The sequence below is a fragment of the Dufourea novaeangliae genome, unplaced genomic scaffold (assembly GCF_001272555.1).
Source record: "Dufourea novaeangliae isolate 0120121106 unplaced genomic scaffold, ASM127255v1 scaffold208, whole genome shotgun sequence".
NCBI lineage: Eukaryota > Metazoa > Arthropoda > Insecta > Hymenoptera > Halictidae > Dufourea > Dufourea novaeangliae.
The window spans coordinates 751,953-768,272 of NW_015374114.1; the positions used below are offsets into that span (position 1 = coordinate 751,953).

The 16,320-nt window shown below is 40.8% G+C and overlaps 4 protein-coding genes across 5 annotated transcripts in view; 2 read left to right on the forward strand and 2 right to left on the reverse strand.

Moving 5' to 3' along the window:
- Nucleotides 1–728: 728 nt before the first annotated feature.
- On the reverse strand, nucleotides 729–1,071 carry LOC107191005 (histone H4). The gene has a single exon (XM_015579925.1). The coding sequence runs from the start codon at nucleotides 1,066–1,068 to the stop codon at nucleotides 757–759; it is 312 nt and encodes a 103-aa protein (XP_015435411.1). The 5' UTR covers nucleotides 1,069–1,071; the 3' UTR covers nucleotides 729–756.
- Nucleotides 1,072–1,311: 240 nt separating this feature from the next.
- On the forward strand, nucleotides 1,312–1,800 carry LOC107191003 (histone H3). Its single transcript, XM_015579923.1, has one exon. The coding sequence runs from the start codon at nucleotides 1,361–1,363 to the stop codon at nucleotides 1,769–1,771; it is 411 nt and encodes a 136-aa protein (XP_015435409.1). The 5' UTR covers nucleotides 1,312–1,360; the 3' UTR covers nucleotides 1,772–1,800.
- Nucleotides 1,801–3,236: 1,436 nt separating this feature from the next.
- LOC107191002 (U4/U6 small nuclear ribonucleoprotein Prp4) lies at nucleotides 3,237–5,258 on the forward strand. The gene is made up of 5 exons (XM_015579922.1): nucleotides 3,237–3,284; nucleotides 3,395–3,949; nucleotides 4,024–4,401; nucleotides 4,484–4,697; nucleotides 4,779–5,258. The coding sequence occupies exons 2-5, from the start codon at nucleotides 3,424–3,426 to the stop codon at nucleotides 5,236–5,238; spliced, it is 1,578 nt and encodes a 525-aa protein (XP_015435408.1). The 5' UTR covers nucleotides 3,237–3,284; nucleotides 3,395–3,423; the 3' UTR covers nucleotides 5,239–5,258.
- Nucleotides 5,259–6,139: 881 nt separating this feature from the next.
- Nucleotides 6,140–16,320, reverse strand: part of LOC107191001 (delta-1-pyrroline-5-carboxylate synthase) — an 11,872-nt gene continuing 1,691 nt past the window's right edge. The window contains exons 2-6 of one of the 2 annotated variants that reach the window (XM_015579921.1): nucleotides 13,207–13,510; nucleotides 9,606–10,253; nucleotides 8,045–8,862; nucleotides 7,396–7,686; nucleotides 6,140–6,863 (exon numbers count right to left, since the gene is read on the reverse strand). In XM_015579921.1, the coding sequence (XP_015435407.1) occupies nucleotides 6,696–6,863; nucleotides 7,396–7,686; nucleotides 8,045–8,862; nucleotides 9,606–10,253; nucleotides 13,207–13,510 (2,229 nt within the window). In that variant the 3' untranslated portion in view covers nucleotides 6,140–6,695. Of the gene's footprint in view, nucleotides 6,864–7,395; nucleotides 7,687–8,044; nucleotides 8,863–9,605; nucleotides 10,254–13,206; nucleotides 13,544–16,320 lie in introns of both variants that reach the window. The other variant, XM_015579920.1, reaches the window with a different exon arrangement.

Below are 16,320 nucleotides of genomic sequence, written 5' to 3' on the forward strand. Positions count from 1 at the left end.
TATGACCGCAAAGGCGCCTTCGTGTGTCACGGTTGTCAAAAGCTTTGATTCCGGCTCGACGCAGTTCCCGGAGGTCTAATTTGTACCCTCAAGCTTCTATTGATTTCCCTTCCTAAGTCGCACATGGACGACAGCTAGGCGGCCATTAGAAAACACTTAAAGGAACGGTCAGTTTCATGTTTCTTGTGGATAGAAATATAGCAATGTCAAAAATGAAAGAATTTGCAATTTAAAAGCGGCAATATCAAAGTAGGTCTTGTAGAGGTAAAAAGATTCTAATTTGTGCCATTGACGGGGTTAATGGATGAGTATCTTAATATTATGTATTCACTGAATAGTTTCTAATATGGTTACTGCCATAATTCATAGTATTTTTGTAATCGCGTTATCCGGGACTATTTTTTGATGTACACCTTTAGTTATTATTTACTCAATAAACTTTCCAGTTTAATTTGTAAGCTTACACAAATTTTTGGTGTTGTATCTATGGAATTTTCAGGTACAGGATAACATACTGAAGGATTCCAATACAAGTTGTGAATAAGTTTAAGGTAGAGTTAGATAATAGTCTAATATTTTCTAGACTTACGGACTAATAACTAATTTAAATTATCCTTATAAAATATCTTTTTAAGGAAAGTATTAAAATTTGGATTACTAAGGAACAATGTATTGTGAAACAGCAGAGCGTTCATTCGTTAAAATTTGTTGGCCCTGAAAAGGGCCGATTTTGTAAATGGTTAATGGTGTTGGAATTTAACCTCCAAAACCGTAGAGGGTTCTTCCTTGACGCTTCAGGGCGTACACAACGTCCATGGCGGTCACAGTCTTCCTTTTGGCGTGCTCAGTGTACGTTACTGCATCACGGATCACATTTTCCAGGAAAACCTTCAGTACACCACGAGTTTCTTCATAGATCAAACCAGAAATACGTTTGACACCGCCACGACGAGCTAGACGACGGATGGCAGGCTTTGTGATGCCCTGGATGTTATCACGTAGAACTTTCCTATGGCGTTTGGCACCTCCTTTTCCCAATCCCTTTCCTCCCTTTCCACGACCAGTCATGATGCTAAGTGCAGATGCGTAGTCTTACGAATAAAGAAGGCAACTGATGTGATTTCGACCCGAACATGTTTCTTTTATATTATGCAGGCGAGTCTCCCCCACCGACCTGACGCCCCCCACCACTTCGCTCTCAGCCAATAGGAGCCAGCCATTTCTGGCGGCACGCCACACCGCAGTCTCGCTGCAACGAAGCCACCGCATAAAAGCGCGATTTTAGAGGCACGAGAACACAATTCAGTTCTGCTTTCTGAAGTGAACAGTTCGACCTCCGTGATATTTTAACGAATACGCAATGGCTCGTACGAAACAAACTGCACGTAAATCGACTGGTGGAAAGGCTCCACGGAAACAACTGGCTACGAAAGCAGCTCGTAAGAGTGCGCCTGCAACTGGTGGAGTGAAGAAACCGCATCGCTACAGGCCCGGAACTGTCGCTCTTCGTGAAATTCGTCGTTATCAGAAGAGCACGGAGCTTCTCATCAGGAAGCTGCCTTTCCAACGTCTAGTCAGAGAAATCGCCCAGGACTTCAAAACCGATCTGCGTTTCCAGAGCTCTGCTGTTATGGCTTTACAGGAAGCTAGTGAAGCTTACCTCGTTGGGTTGTTTGAAGATACTAACTTGTGCGCTATTCATGCCAAGCGTGTCACCATCATGCCCAAGGATATCCAGTTGGCTCGTCGTATCCGTGGAGAAAGAGCTTAAGCATTGGAGTCTGAACAATTTGCCCTTTTCAAGGCCAAAACTGTTCAGTTCAACGTAGATCCATGGATAGCTAAGGCAGTGGATTTCGAATTGAAAAACAATCGGCCCTTTTCAGGGCCAAAATGATTCCAACAAAGTACAATCTTCTGGGTTTCATCTAACATTTTTTGTCAAATTTCTTTCAGTACCGTATACAAGTAAGATTTTTCATTAGAACGAAGAACTGGTAAAAGTTTGAAAAACTTTAAGCCAGATAAGCATTTCAAAAAGTCTGGTTCTAGTATTATAATCTGTATTTTAAGAATAACTTGTCACATGCAATTCCTTTCTTAATAATGTATATCATTTATTAATACAATGTATTATCAAGGGTATAAATTACATGCTATATCTAAAATATATACATAACTTCTTCGTACATATAAATATGTAGAGTCAACGTTTTACATGGAGGCGGTTGGCCTATTGCTCATGGACTGTTTGAAACTGTGATAAGGATTTGAACTGCGTGTAGTTTAGGAAAAAAGAGGGTACATTACACTAAACAGACCTGGCATCGCATGCGTCCAGCCAGGTACTGACGAATGGTTACCGGTCACGGTTACGAATAAATGGAATAAATTGGAATAAATTCTGCGTTGCAGTCACCGCAGTCAGTTATTCACATTTATTATTGATTATTATTAGTTACTACCCTTACCACCTCAAAGTGGAATTTCCTCTGGACGCATGCGTTTTGCATTTGAAGTAGACGCTAGTCAGATGTTTCATTTCCAAGATAATGAAATAGAGTGAGATACAGATATAGATTGCACTTTGTTTAAACGCAACGCACGCGCTTGTAGGAAATACCGCCTTTGTCCTGATTCGACGCAGTCCCTGGAAATGACATCATCAAGTGTCGATTACTTTCCCTCCAAAAACATTTGGAGGAACGGTAAACAATCCGAAGTGTCTTAAACAAGTTTTTTTATTACCCAAAAATAAAAACCTTAGAAATCATAATAAATTTCCTTAATCTATCATAATAAGAATATAGAAAACAAACCATGAACTACAAACCATTAGATTGCAAATTCAAATCATACAGTTTTTTTAAAAACTTCCTATATTTATTGCAAAGTTAAAAAATCCAAATGAATTTATGTAAAACTTCCCATCCAAAGTTATTTATGATAAACATAGGACGAAGAGAAAAAATAAAACAGAAGTGTTTATATCTGTCCTCAACTACAAGATCAAAAAGAACGATGGGCACTAGTTCCGATTTATACCACTTACACTGGAATGCGACGGTGACGTGTCTAGAATCTAGAAGTAAGTAGTGTTTCTACATTGAATTAATACCATTGGCCAACATTGGCCATATTTGTGTTTATCCGTACTTGACAGCTGACTATTGAACATATTTGTAATGAAGTACTTTTCTGAATGACACTAATTAAATAAACTTCGACAGGAATACATTTACGTTTGTATATCAGTTTTCTGATATCACGTAAGAAGTCCCTAGGTAATATAATAAATAGACTGTATTATTTTGTTTCATAGGTTAGAATCACGTTGTCTGTAATGTTTTGTTTCAATATTTATATGTATTAAGTTTGTGTTCCTTTTGCATAGAACACTTGTGTTGTAAGTAAGATTGCGGAATGTCGGATGATGAGGACTTGGTTTACGTCAAGAAACAGAAAACTGTTCATTATGGATCGTTGGAAGAAGCTGAGCGTGCAAGATTGGCCGCGGCAGCAGAATCTTCCGAAGAAGAGAAGGATCCCTCGAATTTGGGAGACGGTCTCAATGCCGCTGTTACTTTGGCAAATGTACATATATCTAATGAATACATGGAGCTTGAAGATGAGATGTCCAAAGATAGACAGGCTCTGTTAGAAGAATTCGAACGCAGGAAGAAAGCACGTCAAATAAATGTGTCTACTGATGATTCAGAAGTGAAAAAAAATTTGAGGCAATTGGGTGAACCTATTTGCCTGTTTGGCGAAGGGCCTGCAGATAGAAGAACAAGACTGAGAGAATTATTAGCGAGCCTGGGAGAGGATGCTATTAAGAAGAAACACGAAGAAGAAGAGAAACCTCCTCATGCTATTGAAAGAGATACTGAAACCACTTGGTATCACGAGGGACCAGAATCTCTTCAAATAGCTCGTTCTTGGATATCTAGTAAGTAGAAAAAGGGATAGCTAATTCTTTCTATTATTAAATATGTATTGTAGTTTAATTAATTTATTTTGCAGCATACTCACTACCAAGAGCAAAAGCAAGATTGGATAAAGCAAGACAAGATTTAGAGTTACCAACAGCTACACGTACAGCTCGTCGTCAAGAACTTCTGAAGAAATTGCAAGCACTGACAATCTATTGTTCACAAATTGGGGATACCAGACCAATTTCCTTCTGTCAATTTAGTCCAAATTCGAAGTTCCTTACTACAGCTTCGTGGTCAGGCTTGTGTAAAATATGGTCTGTACCTGACTGTACACTGTTACGAACTCTTAAAGGGCATACTTGTAATGTTAGCTGCATTGTTTTTCATCCAAAAGCTACTATTACTGAAGAGGTGGTAGGTGACAAAGCTGGGCAGACTTGTGTACTGGCATCTTGTGCATCAGATGGTATGTTAATACCTTCTTCTATAATTCAAACAAAAAATTATAAGGCAGCATAAAGTAAAATATGTATATTGTATGTACATAGGAACAGTAAAATTGTGGAGTGGGGGATCAGGCGAAGAACCACTTGCTGAAGTTGAAGGACATGAACCACACCGAGTTTCAAGGCTAGCATTTCATCCTTCTGGCCGATTTCTTGGTACTTGTTGTTATGATGCATCTTGGAGACTTTGGGACTTGGAACAACAAGCTGAAGTTTTGCATCAAGAGGGTCATGCCCGAGCTGTTCACTGTATTAGGTAATACAATGAATAAAAGTGTCATTATTCTGTTTAATGAGGAGAGAATTTTTCATATTGGTTTTATTTAATGTATTATAGCTTCCAATGTGACGGTAGTGTGAGTGCCACAGGTGGTCACGACTCCTTTGGCAGAGTATGGGATCTTCGTACAGGAAGATGCATTATGTTTATGGAGGGTCACTTAAAGTCCATTTTCGGTATTGATTTTTCGCCTAATGGGTTTCACATAGCAACAGCCAGTGAAGATAACACTTGCAAGATATGGGACTTGCGGAAGAGATCTTGTGTATACACAATACCCGCACATACAAATTTATTATCAGATGTGAAATATCAGAGGGTAGAAGGGCAGTACCTGGTTACGGCATCATACGACAACACTGCTAAAATATGGTCAAATAAAACCTGGCAACCGCTCAAAACATTACCCGGTCATGACGGCAAAGTTATGTCCGTCGATATATCACCTGACCACAAATTTATCGGGACTACCTCATACGACAGAACGTTCAAGTTGTGGGCTCCCGAAAATATGTAAAAAGACTATCGAATGAGGTGTAATTATATGAAATCATCACGAGAACGCTACGTTCGTGAAAAGAAGAATTTGATTTTGTACTATAGGAAAAATTAATAAAGATGTATTCTTTATTGCTTGTCCCTTTATACATATTTATATAGAACTTGATAACGATTGTTATGTCGGTATTATGTTTAATTTCATAGTTTTGATTCTTTCATTTTTAGAACATCCTTTTGCGTGCCTCAGCTTTTGACTAGAGACTATCTGTGGGAATACGTTCCGTGTATTCACGGATTGTTAAAATTACACTATTTAAATTTCTGCCAGCCGTGTGCAGTTTTACGTCATTCCTGATAAGTCTGACTGCAAACAGTTTTATGTGCGTATAAGTCACAATTGAAGGTAAATACACGACTTTACGTAACTCGATTGCTGTACAGCTTTCAAATGATTATAAATTCATATAACCTGTCATTAATTCAATCCTAAAATATATTAATCAATTTTTTACTAATTTTTAATTCTTAATTTCTGTTTTTTGATCATCAGTTAAATAGTTGGAATTGCAAAGTTTTTTCAAGCTTGTAAAATTGTTAGACAAAAGACGGTGGCTTATAACTTCCGTGATGGTTGACTCAATGCTATTTGCGATTGGAAAAACTTGGAAAGCATAAGTGAAAGTTTCCGAGTTGATGGTTTAAGGAGAAGCACCGAATATAGCCAGACGTCTTAACTTCCGTAACGATTGCAGTAACTGCTAACAGGGGAGGTCCTCCCGTGCTTTTGTTTTATTAACAAACTTCCCGAGCAGGGTTTCGAACTAATCAGACAATTCTCCCGTTTCATATACGAATTCCATTTTGTATTGAGAATACATTTTTGAAGAGCACCTTAAAAAAAAACGAGAACATCCGAACTCCGTATTTCTACAATTACGAAGGGAAATACAAATGAACAAACTTCGTAACCCATGTATAAAATTGATCCGACATTCTATTTTATATAATTTTGCGAGTACAAGTTATCTCTACACAGCGAAATCAATTACACGGTATACTGTTTCGTCTTACCAAAAGTATGTTCAACTCAATTTCATACGGCAGTAGCTCTTACAAATAATACTTATTCTATAAGAAACTAGACATTTAGATTTACATGACTATTTTAAGAAAATAATTTAAACATTTTGATTTGTATCTGTTAGCTCGGCGAACGAGTTTGACTATGTTCGCGATAAGTTATTCACAATAGTTTTGTCTATATTATCGTCGCAAGGAAGAGATTTCGATCGTCTATGTAAAGGTCTATTTTATAAGATTTTTAATGAACCACGAACATTTAGCGACGACCGATCGAAGAATGCTGATTTTTAAAAGTTTGCAATTTTTCTTCGATGCTCCTTCTCGACGGGGAACCTTCTGTGTCGCGAAGACACCGACTTCTTCGAAGTTGTTCGACACGACAGGATCAATTCATGCCGACTCGTTCAGCGGCAACGACTGATGGAGCCACACTTTACCGCCACCCTCGGCAAAGTCCGCAGCTGCATGACCATCACCGTGCAATACCCACTTTGTGGTCAGTAAACCATCCACTCCTACTGGTCCACGGGCGTGAATTCTTGCAGTGGAAATTCCAACCTTTTGAAAAAGAAAAAAAAACAATTCGGTGAATATCAGAAGATTCTAATGAAACCAACACACAGGATGATTAACTTAGAAACAGGACACTAAAATTCCTTGGGTAGTATCTCCTAACAACTACATACATACATACGATGAGCCTAATTTTTAATTTTATATTATTATAAATAAATTATAAATTTCTTTTCAAGTTGACCACGCATTTGGAGCTACAAGTACTTCGGTTCTTCACAAGACATTCGGACGTTCATAATCATGGTATCCTTTGTTTTATATTTATTGCGTTACGGATTGATCCGTCTATAATCTAGAATCTAAACGAATCGGAAAGGATCGATCGACTCGATCGCACAAACAATCCTTTCCATTGGTTCTCCATCTTTTTAATTCGGTTAGTTCTATAGTTAAGCCCATGGATACGGTGTATACGTTGATTGGACAGGGAATACGGGCCGTGAACATTCGGGTAAATGCGATTCCGAAATCACGCGGTCGTCCGACCGTGTAGGATACGATTTTAATGACTCACCTCGGCGCCAAGACCGAATCTGTATCCGTCAGAGAATCGTGTACTGGCATTGTGGAACACGCATGCACTATCGACCTCCCTCTGGAAGTGGGCGGCTGTTTTGTTGTCCTCGGTAACGATCACATCTGTGTGCCCGCTGCCGCATTTGTGAATATGATTTATCGCGTCGTCAAGATCCGACACGACCTCGATAGTGCACTCGAGGGAACCGTATTCGATCCTCATGCTTTTCGCGGCAGGTGGGCCGAACGTCAACAGCTCCCTCAGTTTTGGCCCGGAATTGATTTTCACCTGTAAATTATCAGGATCGATCTTGAAGCATATCATAGAAAATTAGGAACCGACAGGACGCGAAACCGTCGAAATTTCAACCGATAACCCAAGTCATCTGGGATTCCAGTTTTTCTTCTGAGAAGTTCGACACAGGGTAGGGCGCACGAAACTAGGTCACGGTAATCAGTAATCAAAGCACTTCGGGATGGATGAGTTTCACGAAGGATAAGCACGACGTGGTCTGTTGTGGGAAACGGAGGTATGTCCCTAATGGGTATCTTGGGGAAACATTAGCTTATTCTCTAAAGATGTTCTTGTACTAATACACACTACAAATTCTATTAAAATATTTCGTTATTTACAGGTAGCTACTTACCCCTTCCTTCTGCAGCATACTGCACACGTCGGCGAAGAAGGTACCCTTCATGTGGTTTTCGTGGATAAGGAGCGTCTCCATAGCGTTGCAGGCAGCGGGGTAGTCGCACTTCGCGTCTTTGACGATTCTTAAAGCTTTGACCAAGTCCGCTTCTTTGTCCACGTACACGTGGCAAATGCCTTCCGCGTGGCCGAGCACAGGGATGTGCTTCGATTGCTCCTGAATGGTGCGCACGAGGTCGGAGCTACCGCGCGGTATGATTAGGTCTATGTGTTTTTCCATCGAGAGCAGATCACCGACGTCCTCCCTTGTCGAGACGAGGGATATCGCGTTGGAGGCTCCCACGGTGTTCAGGGCCTCTTTCACGAGGTTCATTAAGTAACGATTGCTGTTGGCGGCTTCCTTGCCGCCCTTCAGAAGTAGGCCATTAGCACTGGACATCGCCAACGCAGCTACCTGCGGCAGGCTGTCCGGTCTCGACTCGAAAATCACCAGCAACACACCGATCGGCACTGTAATTTGTTTCAGTTCCAGTCCATCGGCCAGCCTTGTCCGTCTGATCACACGACCGACGTTCGTCAACGAATCGTCCGCGATTTGTCGCAACCCCGAGCTCAAGGACTTCAGTTTCGCGGGTGTCAATGAGAGACGCGACAACAATGCCTTGGCCAGACCACCTTTTTTCGCTTCCTCGAGATCTATCGCGTTCGCTTCCAGAATCTCTGATTGACGGGACTCGAGGAGATCGGCCAACGCGTTGATGCAGCTTGCTCGTTCCTCCGGACGTAGAGCCTGGAGGGTTCTGCTGCCCACACGTGCTGAAAATTAGTATGTTTGCCTTTGAACGGATTACCGTTTCAACGTCAAATACGACGAGAACACGTCCTGAATAGAAACAGGAAAGGATAATATTTATTTGCAAAAGTTTTTTTTTGTTTTCCGAATCATGTTTTCGGGTTCGAATAGAAGAAACGAGTGAATTGAAGAAGTTTTTAATGGATAAACCCGATGAAAATTATACGAACTCGAACGAGAAAGAAGAGAGGATTTTTCTCCGTGGAAGTTCTCGAGCTGAGAATATTCAACTACTTTTCTTTTCACTTAGCTCTCAATGCCGTCGCGGCGAACTAGTCCGAATCAAATACGGCCCCCGAATAATACGACATTTTCTATATCTTAGGGAGGGCGGTACGTGTCGCGGATAATTGTACAACGAGACCCACGATACACAGCAACAGCAAGCCGGTTTCATTCCCGCCTTCGATAATCGATGACCTATATTGCTATGGTCGGTAGAACAAAATGACGCGAGTGACCGAACCCTCGTCGAAAAAAAGCTGCCGCGCTCGACGCGATAATACTTCTTTTTTTTTTTTTATTTTCCCACTAACGTTTCTTCCAAAAGATGCATCGTCGTGTGTCTTCTCGTAAACAACAAGCTACTGGCGAAAAAAAACTCGAACGGTTAAAACCGTACATGGAAGTTTCTGTACGATAATATGTGTCCCCGCGATGTACTTTAAACGACATAGAGAACGAGTAAAAGGTGTTTCGGAGTTACCATTTTCGGCAACGACCTCGACAGGTGTGGACGATCCAGTCGTTTCCGTGAAGAATGTACCGATCTTCCTTCCAGAGAGGATACTTTTTACAGCTTTGTCTTGTGTTCCGTTGCAGATCACGACGGACACACCACGATCCAGTGCCCAAAGGGCAGCGTTCACCTTCGAGTCCATGCCACCGGTGCCGACCTTCGATTTCTGTCCAAACTTGATGGTGCCCCTCAAGTCGGAACTGAATGTGTGCAACATCTTCGCTCCATCCTGCCAAGGTGGAAGATTGTAGATACCATCGACGTCGCTCATCAGGATCAGCAGATCGGCCTGGACCTCCGCGGCCAACATGGCCGCCAAGGAGTCGTTGTCCTTGATAGAAATGCCTCTTCGCCCGCCGCCACCGGACACCTCTTCGTCGACGTGAGGGGGCGGTGACACCGCGTCGTTCGTGTTGATGATAGGCACGATGTTCAGGCTGATCAGCTCGCTAAGGGTGCTGAACAGATTCTTACGCGTCTCCTCGTTGTAGAAGTCCGGCTTGGTGACCAACACTTGGGCCAATTTTACACCGTACTGGGCGAACATCGCGTCGTACAGAGACATTAGACCCGATTGACCCACCGCGGCTGCTGCTCTAGGTTCCAACAGAGTGCCTGCGTGTAAACGAGATCAAAGTTATCGTACCACTTTCCTCTACTGTACCGTGAGATACGATCAGGTCAGTAGATTGTGTGGTGCATTTATGTGTTATTGTCAGAGGTGCCGATAATTATAAAAGTGGTGTAAGTAAAAAGAAGATACAAAAAATAGTGTTTTCTCTTGTTTAATGGTGTATCGATTTATATTTCAATATGATGTATTTGCGAAACGAAAAGAATTTTTTGAATGGCACATTAAATAGATTGCAACCTTTTCGGAGACAATGTAAAATTAAAAATACAGTAACATGTATTGTAAAATATGATTTCCAGCACTTTCGTAATCATCGGCACAGATGAGTGATTTGTTCCTCGACTTTCCAGCATTTACTTCTCTGTCGGGTCATACAACTTTCGCTGTAGACGATGAAGATTGAATAACAGTATTTAAGTTGTGTAATAATTATTCGCTTTAATGACGACGGCAAGTGGAACGTTTTAGATTGAAAGAAATTTACATAGAAAAAGACGGAATTTATTCGTAACTCATTTCACTATTATTTCCATTAACTTCATTTAAAATTTATTTCACGAACCTTTCGCGAAATACTGGACTGAATGAAAATCGAGGCGTTGATGGAGTAAATGTTTGATACATGTTTATATTTACGTATGTTCACTTATCGATTATATGATGCTTTCATTTCGTCCATTTCACGCGTTTTTAATAACGTCGATGTCCGATTACATCGTGCGAATGGTTTCCAGGGATTAACGGGGAAACAGGACTGCGGCGTTTCTCGCAACAATATCTGTCGATCGCGTTCGAAAGACGAATTACCAGGGATGTTTTCTCGAGCAAATAGAATCTCGAAGGAATTGCCGGTAAAAGAATTGGGCGGCTCGCGGTTTGTTGGTTTAACCTACATCGTTCCGGGCCGGACATTGTCAAGTTGCCGAGCAGGTCGTTGGATAACCGGAAGTACCTCCGGGGAACGTTCGACCGTTCAAAGGGAACGCGCTGAAATGAACGATTGTCCGCGTCGATCTCTTTTACCTGAACGCAATGCGGCGGATGAACATCCCCCGTCTCCGTTAATACGCACGAATAATAATAAAACGAGAATGGCTGCGTCGATGCACGTTACAAAAGTGTCGTTCATTCTCTAGAGGGAAGTATGATTTTTTTTTAATGTAAGCGATTGATCGTTCCTTTATTCACGAGCTTGTAGAACATCTTCGTTACACAGACTCAAATAGATCGTGAAATAATATTTTTAAATGGTCTTTACATCCCTTTTTTTTGGCAAACACATCGCTAAAATTAAACATAGGAATCGTAGGAATTTTCTTAACACGTTCGTCACCATCTTTATGGATTGTAATAGTTTTTCAATATTTTATTCGATACCGCATAACCAAAATTGGACGAAAGAATCTTATTGGTTCGATGAATGTGATTAACGTGTTAAATTTTGACTCGAAGAAAGGACTTTAATTAATCTTTTGTGATCCTCCTGGGTCTTTTATGGCACATGCGAAATTTAGTATTCAAATGTATCCGAAACGAAGAGATTGCTATTAAAAAAGACCTTTTACTATTCAACTTTAAAAACTATTCGATTATGTATAAACCCTGGGAAGTACTCCTGAATTTTTTCGGATTTTATAGAACCCTATAAGATAAAAAAAAGTAGGTTTGGACATAAAAGATCCAGGGAGATGACGGACACAGTAAAGATAACACGGAGTCATGGAGGGTTGATGTAGATCAGTGTTTCTATTCATCTCCAAACCTGCAGTAGACAATGTATATTGTTACGAATTCGCTAGAATATATTCTTATTAGAAACACGCGTGGATATCATGGATAACGTCGACGTTGTTCCGGTGGTTCAATTAAAATCGTACCTGCTGCATAATTAAACCGTAATCTGGTCCGATTAATTTGTCTTCATTTGCAAGAAAGTCTGCTGGTTTCGACGAGAGGACATTGTACGTTTTAATTTGGCGAATTTGTGCAGGTTCGAAGGAGAGGGGCTTTAATCGCGGTAACTTTCTCAAATTGCTCGGCAAATCGATTGATCGCGGACAATTCAAATACGCGTGTACGTGAATTATTCTTCGTGTTTTGCGTGTGTCCGTCGTCGGTCCCCGTGACCCGTAATTATGATTAATTAATGGAGCGCCTAGGTTCGAGCACGAATCCCCTGCGCGGGGGAATAATAAAAGAGACGAAGACACGGGCGAATGGTTGAATTCGAGTGGCAGCGAGCCCGGCCATGCTCGAAACTCATTAGCGTGTGCGAGATACAAAGAAGCGAATATCGCGGTACCGGCGAGGGTGAAGGCGCAAACCGGTGGGATCGTGTACACTCCAATTTGCAGTTAGCTGATAATATACCAAAAAATGAAATTCACAGGGCGAATGCGTTGAAAGCCTAGGATTACCATCGGGGCATCCAGCTCGGAGTCGTATCGTGTACACCCGCGAAATAAAAGAAACTCCCTCGAAGAGTTTGTTTCATCCTACCGTAATCCGTATCGCATACAATACTAAAGAATATTTCGCGAATGTCCCCTATCCGTGCGTGTATCAACGAAAGTTTTATTGTACTCTACATACAACTTTGCAGGAAGAAGATTTCTTCAATTGGGATTCTTATCTCGTGTGTGTACTGCATGTTGTTTCTTTGCTGACGGGAAGAAGTATCAAATTTATGATTCTCTAATTATCGCGCTTTCTAGTTCAAGGTCCCTGGAGATCAGCGTCTACGAACGATTACAATTTTTTTTTTTGTTTTATCAGTCCAAATTGAAGAAAAAAACACCGAAGACATCTCGAGTAAACGTGACCTTCGGATGATACAGTGTTTACGTTCGTTGAGGGCAAACGGTAACGTTTAAAGGTAACCGAGGACATTCGATTGTTTAATATTATGATTGACGTTCGCAGGTGTTTGCGTACCTGCGTGTTCCCGGGTATGATCAGCGGGGCTCAGTGTTTCCCTCATCGATAAGGACATCAACAGTTCCTGGGTGAGCTTCTGTTTGCCGAACGCGACCGCCCCGCTAGTTACCATAATGCATTCGCGACCTTCGTTCTGGCATTCGGCGACCTGCTCGACAATGGAGGCCAGACGGCCCAACGCCAATCCGTGCTCGTCCTCCCTTGTGATGACAGCGCTGCCCAATTTCACCACCAAACGACGGGCATACTTCAGTTGGCTTCGATCATTGAAGGTCGCCGCTCTTCGTGGCCTGTCTGTCGTCTGGAGCTCCCTTCGTAAGTCCACTCGATTTCCCTTTATTAAACAATTACACGATCGTTCGATTAATTAACCGATTCATTTAATCGATCGACTTATTTTATTATCTCTTATTTACTATGATATTAACGATTTATTTTATTGTGTCTTTATTTTTGTTTTATTTATCTTTTTCCTCTTGGAGGACGCAAAACAATGCCTTCGGTGAATAACCGACGTTTCATTTAAAATTATTCTCGTAAAGAGAATCAAAAGATATCTTTTCACCCTTTCAAAGTGCCTGAATTGTCTGACGTTTATATTCAGAATAGAAGAAACTTCACCGAGCTTTCTTCGGCGAAACTTTGTCCCGGGCCGCGAAACATTAAAGCCTTTCTTCCGGATCGTCTATCGAAAATACAAGTCGCGTTATACACCGAGGAGAAATATCTGTAAGACGAAGTATCTTTCCATTTGCAGATGAAAAACTCTGAAAGTGTTTTCTATACCTTGACATTTCCGCTCGAGGTTCGTTGATATAATTTGTAACCGTGAAAATTTGCCGTTTACATTTTATCTGCTAGTTGTTCGTAGCAAATTTGCTGTCTCGATGCAAGGATTTAAATTGTGCGTCGGTCTCCGTCGATGTTTCGCTGTCATTTAATTAATCACCGCGTCAAATGGATGTTCAACGATCATGCGTGTTTACGGTACGTTTCGTTATCTTTCGTGCAACCACTTCAATCGAGAACGAAAAATTCCCGAGGGCCAATTTATATTCGATTGCCACTCGACGCACACACAACCACACGCGCGTTCGTGTGTGTGTGGCTCGTCCGTGCGATCAATCGGTTATATAAAAAAAAACACAGATTAATTTACCGCAAGCATTATCAGTTTAAATGACACGAGGAAGATTGATTCGCGCATCGAAGATCACGGAAAATAGGAGGGGAAGAAACAATGGATACAGTAATTTTCGTTTACGATCCTAATTCGTTTTTATCTCCGTTGACAGAATTGAATGGGTATCGAGTCCGACCATCGATTCGTTACCTTCGTTTGTGCACTTTCTTCGATCGGTAAAGGGTTAACGGTTTCAAAGGACAGAGTGATAAAGTTAAAATTGTTGTAAGGGACTCGTAAGCACTGTCAGGATAGGAAGACTCTAAAATCTAACGGAGCTCCACCACTTTGCTTTAGTAATTACTGAAAACTTTGATATCTAGTGGTGGAACATAAATTCTCGAATGGTTTATAAAAGTAATTATACAATTTTTCAGAAATTAAAACAATTAGCATGCAGAGTATATCGATAAAACTCTGATTCTGGTTTTCAAATTTGGATGTGGAATATGAAAGTGCAATAGATGTACCCAAACTTTTTGCTCTCTCAAAACAGACACTAAAATTTTCAAACGTAACATTTTTCAAGCTCAATCTTAATAAACACTTTTATCAAAAACCACTTATATACCAAAAAACAATAAAGACACATATGCAACTGACTTTAAAATATATTAGGTACATTTTTCTCAGAACCTAATTTTCGCATGTCTTACGTTTTTTGAGTGCCAATTAAAAGTCTGCAGCTTTCGACGATTCTAACTCGAGCTACATGATACACGAATAATTTCCCTTTACTTTCATACAAATCACGTACAAGAATATCAATTATTATTCAATTGACAGCGATGTAACTTTGCTAGGACTTGTCAGGAAACTATTATTATTATTACGAGTCTCAGATGCAACATACCAAAGACTAATGTGGATACGTCTGTTTTCGTGTCGACTAATTAACCGTGTCATATCGCAAGGGTTGCCATACAATTTTCGGATTTAGGAGGACACAGAGATTTTTCCGTGGCAGCTTCGACGTTGTCACCGTGCCGATTCAGGATCCGCTTCGGTGCAGATTCCAGACGATGTTTCGTAACGCGAAGGTTACCGATTGTGCTTGTTATGAATTATATCGCGCGACTCGTTATCTGCTTTCTAAAGCGCAGTTTAAGTTCCTAACGTCTCGAAATCGCACGCAATCGCGAGAGGATTAATTGCATATACGTCGAGGAAAAAAACCTTCTCAACTGATTGCTTTAAATCCCGGTGTGTCGTCGTGTATCAATGTAGCCTTCGACAAAAAAAACAAATGAAAAAGTACACGTCTTTCCCGCGTTCGTATTATCGGTCGCGAGGACTTAATTCAGTGTCGCTTTGACAAAAGCAACGATTCTTATCGTTCCTAGTGTTCGTCGGTGGAAAAACGAAAAATTGTGTCGATCGGTTGCAAAAAAAAAAAAAAATAAGGGACCCGAAAAGTTAATATGACAAGCTTTTTTTGCAAGAGATTACTAAATAATTATTAACCATTCCGAAATTTGTACGTAAAATTTAACAGCTCAGAGTGAGATACAGACGTATGATTTAGGTGATCAGAAATTGCTCCCTACACATATTTTATTTTAAAAGTTAAATTATGATTCAATTATTATTTTTGCACTTTTTTTTAATACCAACCGGAAGATAACGCATAGATTCACTTGAATAACAATAATTCTATGGATTTGGTTCATTCTTCTATTCATACGTTAAAAAAACCGCGATAGTTACTCTTCAGGGATCAGGAACTGTGCCCGTAATGGTATCCGGATCAAGGTCGCCTCGTCTGGTAATCGTTGGTACCCCCTCCTCATTCCCTACCATTTTTCCCTCCCGTTGTTGCGGTTCTAAATAAGAGCGTTTCACGTGATGAACGTGCGGTCCCGATACATCAATCACGTTGCACCAGAGGCGGCGGAATCACTTCATATTCCCCCCCCCCCTTCCCCAAA

Excerpts from the sequence above, each read along its gene's own strand:
- LOC107191005 (XM_015579925.1), bottom strand. The coding sequence starts at position 1,068 with ATGACTGGTCGTGGAAAGGGAGGAAAGGGATTGGGAAAAGGAGGTGCC.
- LOC107191003 (XM_015579923.1), top strand. The coding sequence starts at position 1,361 with ATGGCTCGTACGAAACAAACTGCACGTAAATCGACTGGTGGAAAGGCT.
- LOC107191002 (XM_015579922.1), top strand. The coding sequence starts at position 3,424 with ATGTCGGATGATGAGGACTTGGTTTACGTCAAGAAACAGAAAACTGTT. Across the intron at positions 3,950-4,023 it reads AGCTCGTTCTTGGATATCTA|CATACTCACTACCAAGAGCA; the intron begins GTAAGTAGAAAA and ends TTTATTTTGCAG. Across the intron at positions 4,698-4,778 it reads CGAGCTGTTCACTGTATTAG|CTTCCAATGTGACGGTAGTG; the intron begins GTAATACAATGA and ends AATGTATTATAG.